Source organism: Genypterus blacodes, unplaced genomic scaffold (genome assembly GCF_046128005.1).
Source record: "Genypterus blacodes isolate CSIRO-AG114 ecotype Tasmania unplaced genomic scaffold, CSIRO-AGI_Gbla_v1 ptg000058l_1, whole genome shotgun sequence".
Taxonomy (NCBI): Eukaryota; Metazoa; Chordata; class Actinopteri; order Ophidiiformes; family Ophidiidae; genus Genypterus; species Genypterus blacodes.
In genome coordinates this window covers 3,475,001-3,489,750 of record NW_027466870.1, presented here as the reverse complement: position 1 = coordinate 3,489,750, position 14,750 = coordinate 3,475,001, and the positions used below count along the sequence as shown (strand labels likewise).

The window sequence follows — 14,750 nt, the reverse complement described above, 5'->3', positions numbered from 1 at the left end:
TGAGCTCCCCTCCTTTGTAATTCAACAGCAGTCTGGACGCAGCAGCTGCTATATAATATGATGTCGTAATCACGCCGCCGGAAGATGGTATAAGACATTATTCACGGGACAAATGAAATGGCTGCCACGCCCAGGCATGATTGATGAAGTCTATTGTGAAAGTGTCAGTCAGTGTCAGACATCGCGATAAGCGCTTCACTTAGCCTCGATTTCTTTGCAATTCCCGTGTCATGGTGGTGTATTAAACACGGCCTCTGCTCTCAGATTACTTTCTCATACCTGGGGCTCTTCTGGCAAGTAGCGTAGCAGTCAGAGGTTTGCTGATAGATGTGCTGATGATTGACAGGGCCTTGAGCAATCACACACGCTTGGACTGATCAAACACACTCGTAAAGAGATGTAATGCTCGTGTTCTGTAGGTACAGTACATACAGTACATCCTCGTGTCTCCAGGAGATGAACACATGCACACAGAAGCCAAGTTGTCTTCATTAGGATGTCCTCCTACTTCCAAAGCAGCACTCGATGTCTGGTGGCTTAGCTTACCTTACACTATATGATTTTAATTTAATTTTGATAAGTACAGATTGACTTACTGACATGTTACCCTATCCCCACTAAGATATAGTGACGTGAAAGAGATCTTCACCCAGTCCCATTTCATTGGTTTTATATAACAGACATAACAAAACCTCCACTGCTCCTACCAGTTCTGAAAAACTAGATAAAACTAACCTCGTGTGGGAAACACCACTTTGTCATTATTTATTTAACATATTAAGTGTTCCCTTTCTACTTTCATACCAATTAAGAAGGTAATAAACATCAAAAGCACTATTGTTGTCGATCAGCAATTGTGACCGTCTCTGTAGCGCCCATGACACTGTATCACCTCATGTGACCTGTATCTGATGTGTGTGTGTATAACCAATCGGCCCAGGCTGCATGAAACCACATTGTCTGGACACTCGCAAGTCGCATTGATATCCAATCAGCCAAACCGCTTAAGGAGGTGGCCCGTAAAAGTCCAACGCAGCGTATCACTGCAAACATCTCATCACAGCTGTGGAGCACAGTGATGGAGGAGTGATGGTTTGTGCTCCTTCTCCTCCAGCAGCCACCCAGTCCACAACATCCTCTTTAGAGCAGAGTATCATAGAGACAAATGTGAGGCCATCACCAGCCAAACTACAGCAGGCTGTCTGAAAAAGAAAATAATGAAGGCATTGCTGAGGACAAGTCAGAGCCTGGACCTGAGTCTGATTGAGATGCAGAACAGTTGGGCCAAAATTCATCTGAAACAACAGGAGACTCTCACAGAACACAAGTTTGAATTATTGCTGCTACATGTGGTTTCACAAATGACTGACTCATCCATGTACTTCATTTTTCACACACAGCTTCTGGCTAAATTTTCTTAAGTAAATGATGACACAGTGGAATCTGTTATATGGTGTTTGACACCATATAATTTTAGGACCAGGTAAAACCAGTCCTGTCTCAGACACCATGCTCCTGCTCCATGCCAACTTTCTCCCGTTCATTTGTGAGTCTATGTGTGGAGGGTTATGTAGACCCTTGTTTTTGTTCTACACACTACGTGGGGGTCCCAGATTCGCTGCCCTCTCCCCCATTTCCCCAGGGGAGTGATTGCTGTGGGCATTATCATTCATGCCAGTCAAGGGTGCAGTCATACAGACAGCCATTTGGACACACAAACACTCACACACACACACACACACACACACCTCACCTGGAGTTAGATCCCATGCTGCTATTGGCCAAGGTCACCTCTGTACAACCAAATACACATGAACTGCTCATGCTCTCCTGCTCCACAGCACAGAGGGGGGCAGGAGGCTTCATGTTGTTTCCTACCTGAATAATGCTTTTCATTCTACATGAACTCAGTCGTTCATCTTCTCTGTACAGTTCAGGACAGGTTCCACTGCCCCAGGTTAAGATTTAAAAGGAACCTGGGATGGCAAGGGCTTTTCTTATTTCTTCTTAACCCAAGACCCAAGACATTGTTTCTACCTAAATCTACACAAAACCACTGCAGGAGGTCTTTGTTTGAAGTGTGTGACCTCCTTGTTGGTCATACACTCAAAACCATGTACAGTACCTGAACACAGCACGCTGCTCGTTAACACCACCCAGTGGCCATGGTCAGTATGTGTTGAAGCAAGGCAGTAGGGGGTTTTGCAGTCAAATGTCATGCAGTCAGCCTTGTTCCTAATCCTTGATCACAGTGGTGATGGAGCCTAAACTGACTCAGTTCAAAGTCTGCCTGGGTAGAGCCAACATGAAGGGATCACATTTAGGACACTTTTGATCATTTGCCGAGTCTGAGAACCATTTATATTTTTAGAAAAGGTATTGACTATTTGCAAAACAGATTGGATATTTAACTTCACTCTCCACCGAGTGTTTCCAGTGCCTTTTTTCTAACCTTTGCTAACCGCTCTCTGCCATTCTTCCTCTCCAGACCATCTCGACGGCGACGCTCAGTGGGAGTCGCAAACGCCACTCAGAGCCCTCTCTTCCTTACAACGCCACCTGGCTTCCCTTACGGCACAACAGTCACCCCTAAAGATGAGGATGAGGAGGGATCCAAGGTTTTAAACACTATTTTGTTTACGTTGATATTGAGTTTCCCCATCCCTGATTTCCAGTAATGAGATGTGTACAGTGTTTAAAATCACAAACTGAATCCTGGTCTCTTACAAATGTGATGTCACCTTGTCGTTGCTCAGGTGGAGCTGAAGGTTTTCTTAAAGGAGTCCACCGTCATCTCCAACCTGCACCATTTTACCAGCTACAAAATAGAAATCATGGCCTGCAACCATCAGTCTGATACGGAACGCTGCAGCATGGCTACGTACGTCAGCGCTCGCACCATGCCTGAGGGTGAGTACAAACACACTTAGATCTTAGACACACACCCATTATCACACACTGGCCTTACCACAGAGTTCTCATCAGTGTGAAAGTGAATCAAAACCTCATTTGGATTGCACTTCATTCAATTCACCAGCACACAGACAGATCTACATTCATATTCGTTCTGACTTAACTCCACACACTGTCACCTTAAATGCCACGCTGCCCTGCCTCACCCTCCAGTGAGACACTTCCATTTTCTGCAGTATACATATGCATTATTTCTGTACTGCACTTTTTTAAATGTATGCAAATTACAATTCCACACAGAAAAAGCAGACGACATCCCGGGCCCTGTGACTCATGAGTCGATCCCAGACGAGCCCAACTCGGTGTTCATCAAATGGCAGGCGCCGCGCTCCCCTAACGGCCTCATCATCCTCTACGAGGTCTTCTACAGGAAGGTTGGAGACCTTGAGGTCAGTAACCCCCATCTCAGAACTGATGGAGAGGGGAAGTAGGAGGAGATGGAGATAAACAGACAGATATATAAAAAGCAAGGATGTTGATTTTTGCATGTAGGAGAGAGGAAACTTAAGGTAAAAGTACGACAGGCATACAAGGGAACATGGATCAAAAGAGAGAGGCACTGCAGAGAAAATGAGGAATGATCTGAGTTGACTCGAGGGAAAGGAGGCAGGCAGGCAGGCAGGGAAGGGAGAGGATTGCTGTACACTCTGACACCAGATTCTGTCTGTTGCTTATATGGAAGGAGGAACAAAGGAAATATTTGTTTACAAACCCCCAGTGGTACCCCCAGTGCATGTGGTGCCGCTTCCTGCACTGCGTTTGAATATTGTCAATATTTCTCTGCCAGTGTGGTTGGGTTGTTTGTGCCTGTGTGTGTGTTTGTGTGTTGTTGTTTACTTGTTGTGAATGTGTGAATTCATCTCTCATTGCTATTCATTGCTGCACTGCCTGACCCTAGGAGCCAGTAGTAGCTCTGTTACCATAGTGACAGAGGCAGGAAGGAAGAGTAGGATGCAGTGGCAGGGAAGGACTGGCATCTCAGATGACATCTCCACTGCACCGCACTGAAAACACACACAAGCTTACTAACGCAGCCTGTAGTCAAAGCACACTGATCTGTTTGTGGGAGATGAAGAGATCTGAATTTTATATCAGAAACGATGAGGGAATCCAGTTCAATACAGTTTTGATCGTTCCATCTGAGGCTTTGTTGAGTTTGTGCCGTGTCCTCGTGTGCACTCTCTACTTTAAAAAGCCTTTTCTTCCTATCAGCAGCTTTCTGAATTCCTCACATTTCTCCCCCCTCCCAACAGTCTGCATTCTGGAGGAGTTTAGGATTACCCATGTGAAATGCTTTTTTGTCTCCTTCCTCAGGTTCACACAGCTTGTGTGTCACGGCCAGCCTACCTCAAGTCAGGTGGCACAAAGCTTTGGCTTGTGCACCCTGGAAACTACAGCGTGAAGATCCGTGCCACCTCCTTGGCAGGAAACGGCTCTTTCACCGACACGGCTTACTTCTTCATGCCCGACAGTAAGGCTGAATGAATCATTGTGCATTATTCACACACATCATTGACAAAGAGGATTCACATGGCTTGGCCGAATTTTAAATAATCATCCATAAGCAAAAAGGTATGAATCACCCTGACCAGGAGCTTCTGTGTTGATTGCAGATGACAGCGGTGTGCTGAAGATCGTTATTGGTCCGGTCATCTGCTTCATTCTGCTGCTGTTTGTGGGAGGTGGAGTCTTCATGATTTTCAAGAAAAAGTAAGATCTCTGACTGTCGCTCCTCTGTGATGTCTCCACTCCACTGAGCGTGTTGTGCAGTAGAGAACATTGGATAAAATGGGTTTCAATTTGTTCAGGCAGTGAATAGTGTGATGTGAAGTAAGAGTGTGAAGCTGAAATACTTTGACTGCAGCTGGGAATATGTGCCAGGATGTATAAACCAGATTTAGTAAGCAGCAAAAAGGTCAGAACATCCTGCAGAGAGTTCAGATCCAGAGTTTCTCAGACTGCTTCCTGTTGCTGCCTTACAGGCAAACGGAGGGCCCAACAGGACCTCTCATCGCCTCCTCCAACCCCGAGTACCTCAGTGCCAACGATGGTAAGAGCTCTCTACGTCACTTCTCAATCATTCATATACATTCTGTATTTGTCTGCATATATTCACGAAAACACATTCGCTTCCTTGTAACGATCGCCGAGGGGCTCCGCCGAACGAAAAACGCTAAATTCTTCCTCGTGTTTGTGCAGTGTACGTTCCAGATGAGTGGGAGGTGCCGCGGGACAAGATCGCGGTTCTCAGAGAGCTGGGTCAGGGATCTTTCGGCATGGTGTACGAGGGCCTCGCCAAAGACATCGTGAAAGGAGAACCGGACACGCGCGTCGCAGTCAAGACGGTCAATGAATCGGCCAGCCTGCGGGAGAGGATCGAGTTTCTCAATGAAGCCTCGGTGATGAAGGCTTTCAGCTGTCACCACGTGGTACGACACCGGCGCTTCACTAAACACTTCAAACTGTTTCCTCTGACACCCTCTTGAGCTTTGTTAAAGGACACTGGAGCGGCCGCGCTTGCCCTTCTCCACTCAGTTCAGATGAGTGTATTCTGTGTTTCAAAGGAATTTTCAGCAAGTGCAGAAGAGTGGAATAGAGCTTCTCCATATTTACAACATGGCCGGTCAGAGATACAGTACATTGTGTGTCAGGTCTCAAACAGTGCAGCTGCTCCATGTTAAGTTAAATAAAATGATCTGAGCTGCAGCTGTGCTCTTTTACTTTGTGTGTCCGTGAATTTGCTGCCCAGTGGGAGAAGTGCGGCGATACTGTGGTGTCTATCCTTCATGTCATGTGCGGTTGAGGTGTGCCTGTGTGTGACCCGTGTTTTGTGTTCTGTGGCGTAGGTGCGTCTGTTGGGCGTGGTCTCAAAGGGGCAGCCCACACTGGTAGTGATGGAGCTGATGACCCACGGTGACCTGAAGAGCTATTTACGCGGTCTCAGGCCCGACTCAGAGGTACGTGGAGCTGCCATACTGTCATTATCCGCATCTCTACTTTATTTCAGTTTTTGTTGTATCGATCCACCGTAGCGAATGAGGATCAACCTCCTACTGCATCTCACTGGGCTGACAATAACCCAAGAGTCTGTCTGGTGTGTGTGACTTGTAGAACAACCCCACGGGTCGCCCGCCGCCCACGCTGAAGGAGATGATTCAAATGGCTGCAGAGATTGCAGACGGCATGGCCTACCTCAACGCCAAGAAGTTTGTCCACAGAGACCTTGCAGCCAGGAACTGCATGGTGGGAGAAGACTTCACTGTCAAGATTGGAGGTGCGGGAGCTTTTTTTATTGATTTTTGTCTCACTGTCCTTATTTAGTTTCTCTCTCCCTCCATCTAACTCTCATTTGTTTCTTTCTACCCCGCTCAGACTTTGGTATGACACGAGACATCTATGAGACAGACTACTACCGCAAGGGAGGGAAGGGCCTGCTCCCCGTCAGGTGGATGGCCCCCGAGTCTCTGAAGGACGGGGTCTTCACCGCTCACTCAGACTGCTGGTAGGTCCCCGGCAGTCGCAGTTCAAATAGCTTTGATTCCATCCTCGGTTGCAGCTGAGCTCATTTGTCCCTGTGTCTCTGTGTCTCCAGGTCATTTGGCGTGGTTCTGTGGGAGATCAGCACTCTGGCAGAGCAGCCCTACCAGGGTCTATCCAACGAACAGGTGCTCAAGTTCGTCATGGACGGAGGTTTCCTGGACCGGCCAGATAACTGCCCCGAGAGGATGTGAGTGACTCCAGCCTGCATCCCGAGCTGTTTACACCCGACACCTCTGCTTCCCTGCACACTGACACTGTGACACATTCTGGCCAGATTTCTACCAAAGTGCTCAGCTTGCAGTTGTTCCAGCACAAGATCTTGTTGTCAGATCTTGTATCTGTGTTTTCTTTGGTATTATGTATCCAAAGCACCTTAAAGAACCTTGAGTGCAGCTTTTCATCTCGTCTTCGTCTTCCGTGTCGTGCATGTTTGGTGTTCTTCCTCCTCCCTCAGGTCCGTTCCTATTTCATGCCTTTGCTCATTTCCGATTTAAACCTTTCCCGTCTTGTTTCCCCCCCATTCCAGGCACAGCCTCATGCAGATGTGCTGGCAGTACAACCCCAAGATGCGGCCGTTGTTCCAAGAGATCATCGAGATGCTGCGGGAGGAGCTGCACCCATCTTTCCAGGAGGTCTCCTTCTTCTACAGCGAGGAAAACAAAGTGCCTGAGACTGAGGAGTTTGACCTGGACCTGGACAACATGGAGAGCATCCCTCTGGACCCGTCCTCATACTCTCAGAGAGAGGAGGGCCTAAGTAGAGACAGCGGGCCCTCAGTGGCCCTCAGGGGGAACTATGAGGAGCATGTCCCCTACACACACATGAACGGTGGCAAGAAAAACGGACGAATCTTATCGCTGCCCAGATCCAGCCCTTCCTAACATTTCCTGTTCCCTAGATGAACTCGATTAAATCTCCTTTCCCATCAAAGCATCCTTTCGTTCTCCTCAAGATTATTTTTTAGCTTTTCCTCTTTATATTCAAATGATTTTCTTTCTATTCTTGTTGGAGAAGCCCTTCACAAAACGCAGATCTCAGGACTTTTTACTTTTCTTCCTCGCGGCCGCCGACCAGAGGCGAGCCGGGGGGGCGCAAATACTTTTTTAAGTTCATCCACAACACACCGGACTTTCTATCACCATGTTACCTATCTGTTGTTTTTCACTAATGCCAAGTTTCCAGGAATCATTGTGACGGAAACACAGAAAAACAAACTGTGAACACAACAAACCTTAGACAACCAGAAGGCTGCTTTACGCTCGACCTCTCCAGACTCCTGTCCCCCCCCCCGTGACCCCAACAATCTGCATTTCCACACTTCTGTGCTTTGTTTTTTTTCCTCTCCAAGTGAAACCTTTTCCTCAGATAGTGGCCTTTTTATACGTGGCCTATAAACAAAGAGACGCGTCTGTCAGCTCTTACACTAATTTCCTTTTTTTGAACAATGACTTCAATCAGTTTGGAACTGTACGGAACGGCGGGACGACTCACAAAGACTTGATCCTCGAACAAACGTCGATTCCTAGAGGAATGTTTGTTTTTTTGTTCTGCAGAATTCCAAACTACACACACAGTTTCATTTGGTGTTTTTGGTGAATAGTTTTAATTTATTTGCCTTTTTGTTATTTTCCTCTCTCTCTCTCTCTCTCGCTCTTTCTTTTCTCAGTTTTATTCTGTGTCCTCACAATATGGCTGAAGGATATTTAAACAGTTAAGAATTGGACAAAAGAGTTCCTAAGACTGACCAATAGCTGCTGCTTTGATATATTTTAGTGGGTATAGAAATATATATATATATAATATATATAGTATATATGGAATATTGGTGCTAACCCACCAATATTCTATATATAATATATTAAATATTGGTGTTTTTGTAAATAGTCCATATTTGTAATATTTTTCATCTGAAGCTTTGCTAGTAAATTGTTTTGCCAGGTTTATCTTCCTTTTTTTATTTTCTAATTTTTTATAGCCCCCCCAGAAACCCCACTGCTCTGTGTCTTAGGCCTCCAGCCCCCCCGCCCCCTCTCTGTCCCTCTGGATGGAGGAGGGGGAAAGCCCTAGAAACTCACAACATCGCGTTTATTCAAACCTTATTCCCCACTTGGAGTTGTCAAAAGGAGAAAACTACCAAAAAAAAAGCTTTACAGAGGGGGAGTGAGGTCTTTGTAGGTGGAAGCGCGTCTGCTGTGAGTTTGTCTCTGTTTCTGCTGTCTCTCTCGCTGCTTCCCCGGTCCGATCGAGCAGAGGTCCGTGTGTGTGTTGTTGTTGACGTGGATTCATCGCATTGGCGTAATCGTGTTGATCGTCTGCAAACTGGTGTGTGTGTGTGTGTGTGAGCTGTTGGTGAGGTTAGAGAGAGTGTGTCCAGCTCTTGTTTTGTCCTGTTGAGTGTAGCATTGCTCACAGTAACAGCCTGGATCAGAACAGAGCCCTCAGCCCGGACGCAGGTCAAGCAGATGAGGCGGTCTCCTGCCATTTTTCTCTCAATCGATATTTGGCTGGTTTATGGTCGGTGCTGATTGGAGAGGCGTAGCATTCCCACCCGGGACAGCGTGAGCTACCAGAGAGCCCACAACCGCCAGTTAGACGGGAGGGCTTTCATTAGATTCACACATCGGGGCCATGCCTGTCGCATCTTGTTGTTCCTCAATTAGTTTTGCCCTGAACCAAACACACACACACACACACACACACACACACGACCGTCTGGTCTCTCTCAGTCCCCCCGGAAGGTTCTCATTGGCTGTTGGGAACCATTGCCCAAAATCAGGCTGTTGGAATTTTCCATGTTTTGTGGTTGAGGGCTGGAGAAGAATCCGGAAAGTTCCAGCCGTATTCAGAGTCCACAGCAGGCAGCGGAGAAAGGGGGCTGTTAGTCTCTCTCTCTCTCTCTCTCTCTCCCCCCCCCTCCTCCCTCTCTCCCTCTCTCTCTCTCTGTGTGTGAGGGAAAGAGCACAGGAGTGTGAGTGATAATCCTATTATTCTCCCTCCTATCACATGTAGTTTGGCAGTCGGGACACAGTGTACAGCAGCCGTTCCGCTCAGGTCTGACATTCCAGGATTTAGTTGGAACACCTCGTTCCCCCTCGTCCCCGTTCTCTCCTGCCTGCTGCCTGAGCTCAATGCCGTCACCACGCCCCGGCTAGAAAACACGCCGGAGATTTAGTCCTTTTAGATTTTAAAATTTTGGAGCGACAGACACATTATCGTAACTCAAATTCCCCTTTCAAACACATCGACACATTCCTGTTACCTGCATACTTCCAGGAGACGGGCGTCCTCCATCAGACCCACACTTCAGCTAATGATGTCTCTTAAGATAGTAAATTCATCTTGAGTGTAAGAACACAGCAGTTTCGTCCCCGGGAGGCGAGTACAGGCAGGGCGCTGTTCCCTGGACGCACAGGCAGAGGCGCTATCCCACCTGGCCAAACGGCGTTCCACATATTCAGTGTAGCCAAAGTGTTAGGGCGGCTTTCTGTCAACAATGAGAACCTGCAGAGGCGGGAGTCGGATAGAGCGGAGAAGCTGCCTCCATCTTTTACCAGTGCCTTCTCAACCCCAGAGCCACGTCTCGGCCGGTGATATTGGCCAGTGTAACACACACACACACACACACACACACACACACACACACACACACACACACACACACACACACACACACACACACACTCGGGCCTCTGTACACTCTGCATATTTGACATAGATGAGACCGCAGCGGTGAAGAAAGTGAAAGCGTTTTTGAGCTTTGCTGTTTGTCGGTTTTGTTTCGGTTCTCACACACACACACACACACACACACGGTGCTTTAGCGGCGACACTGTGGATTGGCCGGAGTCTTTTGGACACTCTGAGGCACCGAGGTTAGGATGTAGATATGAGCTGGTCATGTTGAGAGTCAGGATCTTTGGGGCTTTTGTACTTTGTAAATAATCTGTGACATAGTTTGCGAATGAAAGCAAGAAGAAAAAAAAGAATCGGCCGCCCCTGGGTTGTGTGTGTACGCAACGGCGGAAACGTCTCGACCTTTGACCTGGGTTTGCTTGTCTTGTGGTGGTCTACACACACGCATATGCAATTTTTAATTAAGATGGTGCCCATATCTTTGAAATACCAGATATTTATTTTATTATGATCAATGTCATTGTATAAGAACACAGTTTAGCTTTTTAGTGGAGCGTTTTTAGCGGCGCGTCGGCGAGCGAGCGGGCGGCGTTTGTTTGTGGTGCAGGCGTTTCGGGAGTGGCTGGCGTTGAGCAGGAGCAGAGCTAGTTAGCGAGTAATTGTCTTCGTCTTTGTGTTTGGCCAGAGTCTACCTCAGCGCATATGGAGGAATCAGTCTAAAGAGCCTACATCGTCCCCGTGGAGTCCCTCAGTGCCCCAGCATTTCAATGTATCCCTCATCCCTACAACACTAACTCTGCTGCACCCACTGCTTTCTCTCCCCGTGTCCAGGGGGAGGCGCTCACAGGCCTGAAGACCACTGTAACATGTCGATAATGTCGGGGAGCGCGACTCTTCCTCTTTTGACTCTTTACAGCTCTTTTTTCCAGTCGCGTTTCTGTCGTAAGGAGCGGCGTGTCGAGACATCGTCGCTCTCCGTGTGTTTGTACCCATAGCACTTATTCAATGAACTCTGACCCCCCCCCCCCCCCCCCCCCCCCCCGACGCCCTAGTGGCAGCAGCTCCACTGCACTCTGAGGACGGAGACGTAAACAGAGTCATACCTGCAGCCAAGGTTGAAACCAAGCTATGAACAGAACACACTACTCCTCCTCCTCCTCCTCCTCCTCTTCATCATATCACACCGTCTCTTTATGTGGTCAGAACGGTCGGCGTTCAAATCCTGAGGCCTTTCCACATTTCCTCCAGTCTGTTGTCAGTTTGTGTGTGTGTGTGTGTGTGTGTGTTCCTCTGTACGATGTTGATTTCTGATTTTTATTTTCTCTTCTGTTTTTGTTTGTACATGTATTTTCTTTTTTTCTACTGTGAATATCAAGAGATGACCTTTTATTTTCTGTCAATGCCATGGGTTGGGTCTGTTTTGGCTGATCAGGACACGGACGTCTGGGCTGGTGAGAGGAGGAAGGACTCTCTCCCCTCTCCTCCTCCTCCTCCTCCTCTTCCTCCCCTTCTGCAGAGGAAAGCTGCACTGGGACAATCCTGTGTGCCATAAGAACTATGAACAGACGTGAAATCTAGATTGTAACTTTCGTCTCAGGGAGGCGGCCCGATGCTTTGTGGTTGGAGGAGAAGGAGGATGAGGAGGAGGAGGAAGAAGGGTTTACCTACCTGCCTTGTCTCTGCTCTGACTGAAAGCGAGAGTTCTCAGCGTTCCTTGCAAAATAAAGATAACAGAGATGTTTGAAAGCCCAAGGACATGTTCTCAACAAGAAACAACCCAAACACCTTCACTGTCCCCCTGCGAAGCTTCATCAACATCAGGAATCCTCCTCTCTCACCGGCGTGATGCGGTTAAGACCGCCCCCTAGCGGCCGCACGGGAGCGTCGCAGGTCAGGGGTGGCAAAGCAAAACAGGGCCGCGACCCAATAGTGCCTTGCTCAGACTAAGAGCCCTCCTGACCCCCCCTCCCCCCATCCCTCCCACCCGGTCCACTGCCCCTCCCCCCCTGAGCAGACCATCACTGACTGACGGGTCTCCACCATCAATCACTACAGAGGATTCACCCAACCTCCAAAAGTGACACAGCAAGGGGCTTTGTTTAGTCTTAGCTGCAGAGAAAAGCAAACACGTTGAACTAATGCTGTAATTTGGGATTAAATGACTGACGACTTCATTGTTTTTAACCAAAAAGAAAAATTGTTGAACTTGTGTCTCTTCTCTGCTTAGCGCCGGCTTTGCTCTGTGCATGAACACGAGCCCATCTGCCCGCTACAGTCATTCGTTGTTAATCATTTTGTTGTTTTTGCTCCTCAGCAGCCAACATCAGTCTGTTTGAACAGCGACGACCCAAAGCACACGCAAAATAAAAAAAGACAAAAAACAAAAACCTGCGAGCGACTGCGGGCCGCGTGGAGATTCCCCCGCCGGAAATGCATTTGTTTGTCGGCGGCAGTGAGAAAGGACCTTGACGAATAAGCTCTTCTAACTGTAAATAGCAGGAGACACGCCCCCTCCTCCTCCCCCCTCCATCCACCTCCTGACCCCTGACCCCCCTGACAAATGAAAGCACTTGATTTAGGGAAGTTTCGGTTTGTTTTTGTTGACCTCGGGTGACCTTTAGACGCAGACGGCCGGCGTGCGTGTGAGTGAATGCAGTGCAGGGTGAGAACAAAGCATTGTATGTATTATTGTTTTAAAGAAAAGAAAAAAGTATTACATTTTAGAGATGTTGATTTCTTTTTATTTGCTATTTGATTTGATTTTATTGTTCGCCAAAGTAGGGAGGGCAAATACAATTACTTTGTTTTTCTCTTGACTGTAAACTTTTACTACTCTTGTACATTATGAATTTAACATTGTTATCAATGTGTATATAACTTTTTTTCTAAATTTAAAAGCATAGATTTAGTTTTTGCTCGTTTTGTTTCTCTTCATGACACAACCCACTCACACAGAGAAGCAGCAGAGCAGATTGTTTCTACACGCGTGTTTAAGCTCCAGTCTGCAGGGGAGCGGGGCCAGGGGGCGGGCCAGGGGGGTTCACCCTGTATAGCCAACGTTGCGCAATGACTCCCCTGTTTGGTCCCCGTGCGGGAAAAGACGCCCGGCGCTCGGCCCTCGCCCAGAAGGCCTCACCCGCCGAGCCTTTTCGTAACCTCGCAACTAAAAACGCGTCGCTCGCGTCAGCCGGCGTACGAATCCCAAAAGATTGAAGTTTGTTTGTTCTTCTTTGAGAGGTCACGTGTTTAGTTTTTTTTTTTTTTTTTTTATTGTGGAAAACTGGAAAAGACCACTGCACATGCTTTGAAAACGAATAAAACGAGAGATGAAATCCTGAATAAGCTAAGAGAAAAGAAAAAACAGAACTTTTTACTGATGGTTTGACGACTATACAAACCAGCGTGAGGTCTAGACCCCGACGCTGGTCCTGTTACCAAGACTGAACCCTCCCACAGGGGGGGCCGTATTAAGACTAAACACCTGCAGCTCCTGTTGCCAACATGAACTCTGTACCGTGTGTCGGTATGATGACGACGACAACAACAACGATGATGAACTGTTCCTATTTGTAGTTTCATTGCTGAGGAAGAGGCGGAGGGGGGGAGAGAGAATTATAAATTTGGGACTCCAGAACGTGACCCGGTTGGTCTGGCAGATATTCTGACAACACGGCTCGGTCCAGTGGTCTGCTCCAGTTTACACAGCGTCGCCCCCTTTTTACTCCTCTCTTATCCTTTGCTATACGTATGGAGTTGTGTCCGTGTCGTCCTCCTCGGTTGAAGTCTTTATCATTTCGCTTCCTTTGCTGCTCCTCTTCCTCTCCTCTCTCTCTCTTCTCTCTCTCTCTCTCTCTCTCTTTCTCTCTTTCTCTCTCTCTCTCTCTCTCTCTCTCTCTCTCTCTCTCTCTCTCTCCTCGGTGCACATAGGTGGTCCCCCAGAATGCTGTGTGTAGTCTCTCGCAGGATACCTCCTTTTTATTAAAGCGTTAAAAAAAAATGTCATTTCTTTGTGGATGCAACACGCCGATGTGTTCGTCGGGGATACATTGCGCGCGTGTGTGTGTATACGTTAATGTTGGAAAAAATGTGTTTTGATGCGTTGGCAGACAGCAGCAGGTGTGTGTATATGTGTGTATGTACAGTTATGTCCAAAACTCAACCGCAAAACAAAACCCACAGAGATCGCTTAATCCCTCACACTGGATCCAAATGTGCCATTATCTTTATGTACCACATATATCTTCATGTTCACACACACACACACACACACACACACACACACACACATACACATGTAGACAGAAATACATGCATTTTGTACAGGATCAAAAATGTGCCATGACTAAATAAATGCTTGACAATTTATTTTTTCTATGTTTTCAAAGGAGAGCCAAGCAGTCGACATGTACAGAAAAATGTTGGAATGATATGAAAATAAAAAATCTTGCTGTGTGTAAATTATTCAACAATTAACTGTTTATATTAAAATTATGAATAAAATTATTGGAGAATTCTGCGTCCTCTCGCTTTTGTTTCTCGGTGGATTGGTTGTTAAATGTCCAGCTGAGGCTAAATACAACTGAGGCTGACAAATACTGAGTCAG

General features: G+C 47.2%; 1 protein-coding gene across 1 annotated transcript in view; it reads left to right on the top strand.

The window, feature by feature from the left end:
• insrb (insulin receptor b) overlaps positions 1-14,211 on the top strand; it is a 68,865-nt gene extending 54,654 nt beyond the window's left edge. Inside the window, exons 13-24 of the mRNA XM_076153322.1 lie at positions 2,489-2,618; positions 2,757-2,910; positions 3,214-3,362; positions 4,288-4,444; positions 4,587-4,683; positions 4,956-5,023; positions 5,173-5,402; positions 5,820-5,930; positions 6,085-6,247; positions 6,346-6,475; positions 6,566-6,700; positions 7,040-14,211. Of these exons, the coding sequence (XP_076009437.1) occupies positions 2,489-2,618; positions 2,757-2,910; positions 3,214-3,362; positions 4,288-4,444; positions 4,587-4,683; positions 4,956-5,023; positions 5,173-5,402; positions 5,820-5,930; positions 6,085-6,247; positions 6,346-6,475; positions 6,566-6,700; positions 7,040-7,394 (1,879 nt within the window). The 3' untranslated portion in view covers positions 7,395-14,211. The remainder of the gene's footprint in view (positions 1-2,488; positions 2,619-2,756; positions 2,911-3,213; positions 3,363-4,287; positions 4,445-4,586; positions 4,684-4,955; positions 5,024-5,172; positions 5,403-5,819; positions 5,931-6,084; positions 6,248-6,345; positions 6,476-6,565; positions 6,701-7,039) is intronic.
• Positions 14,212-14,750: the final 539 nt, after the last annotated feature.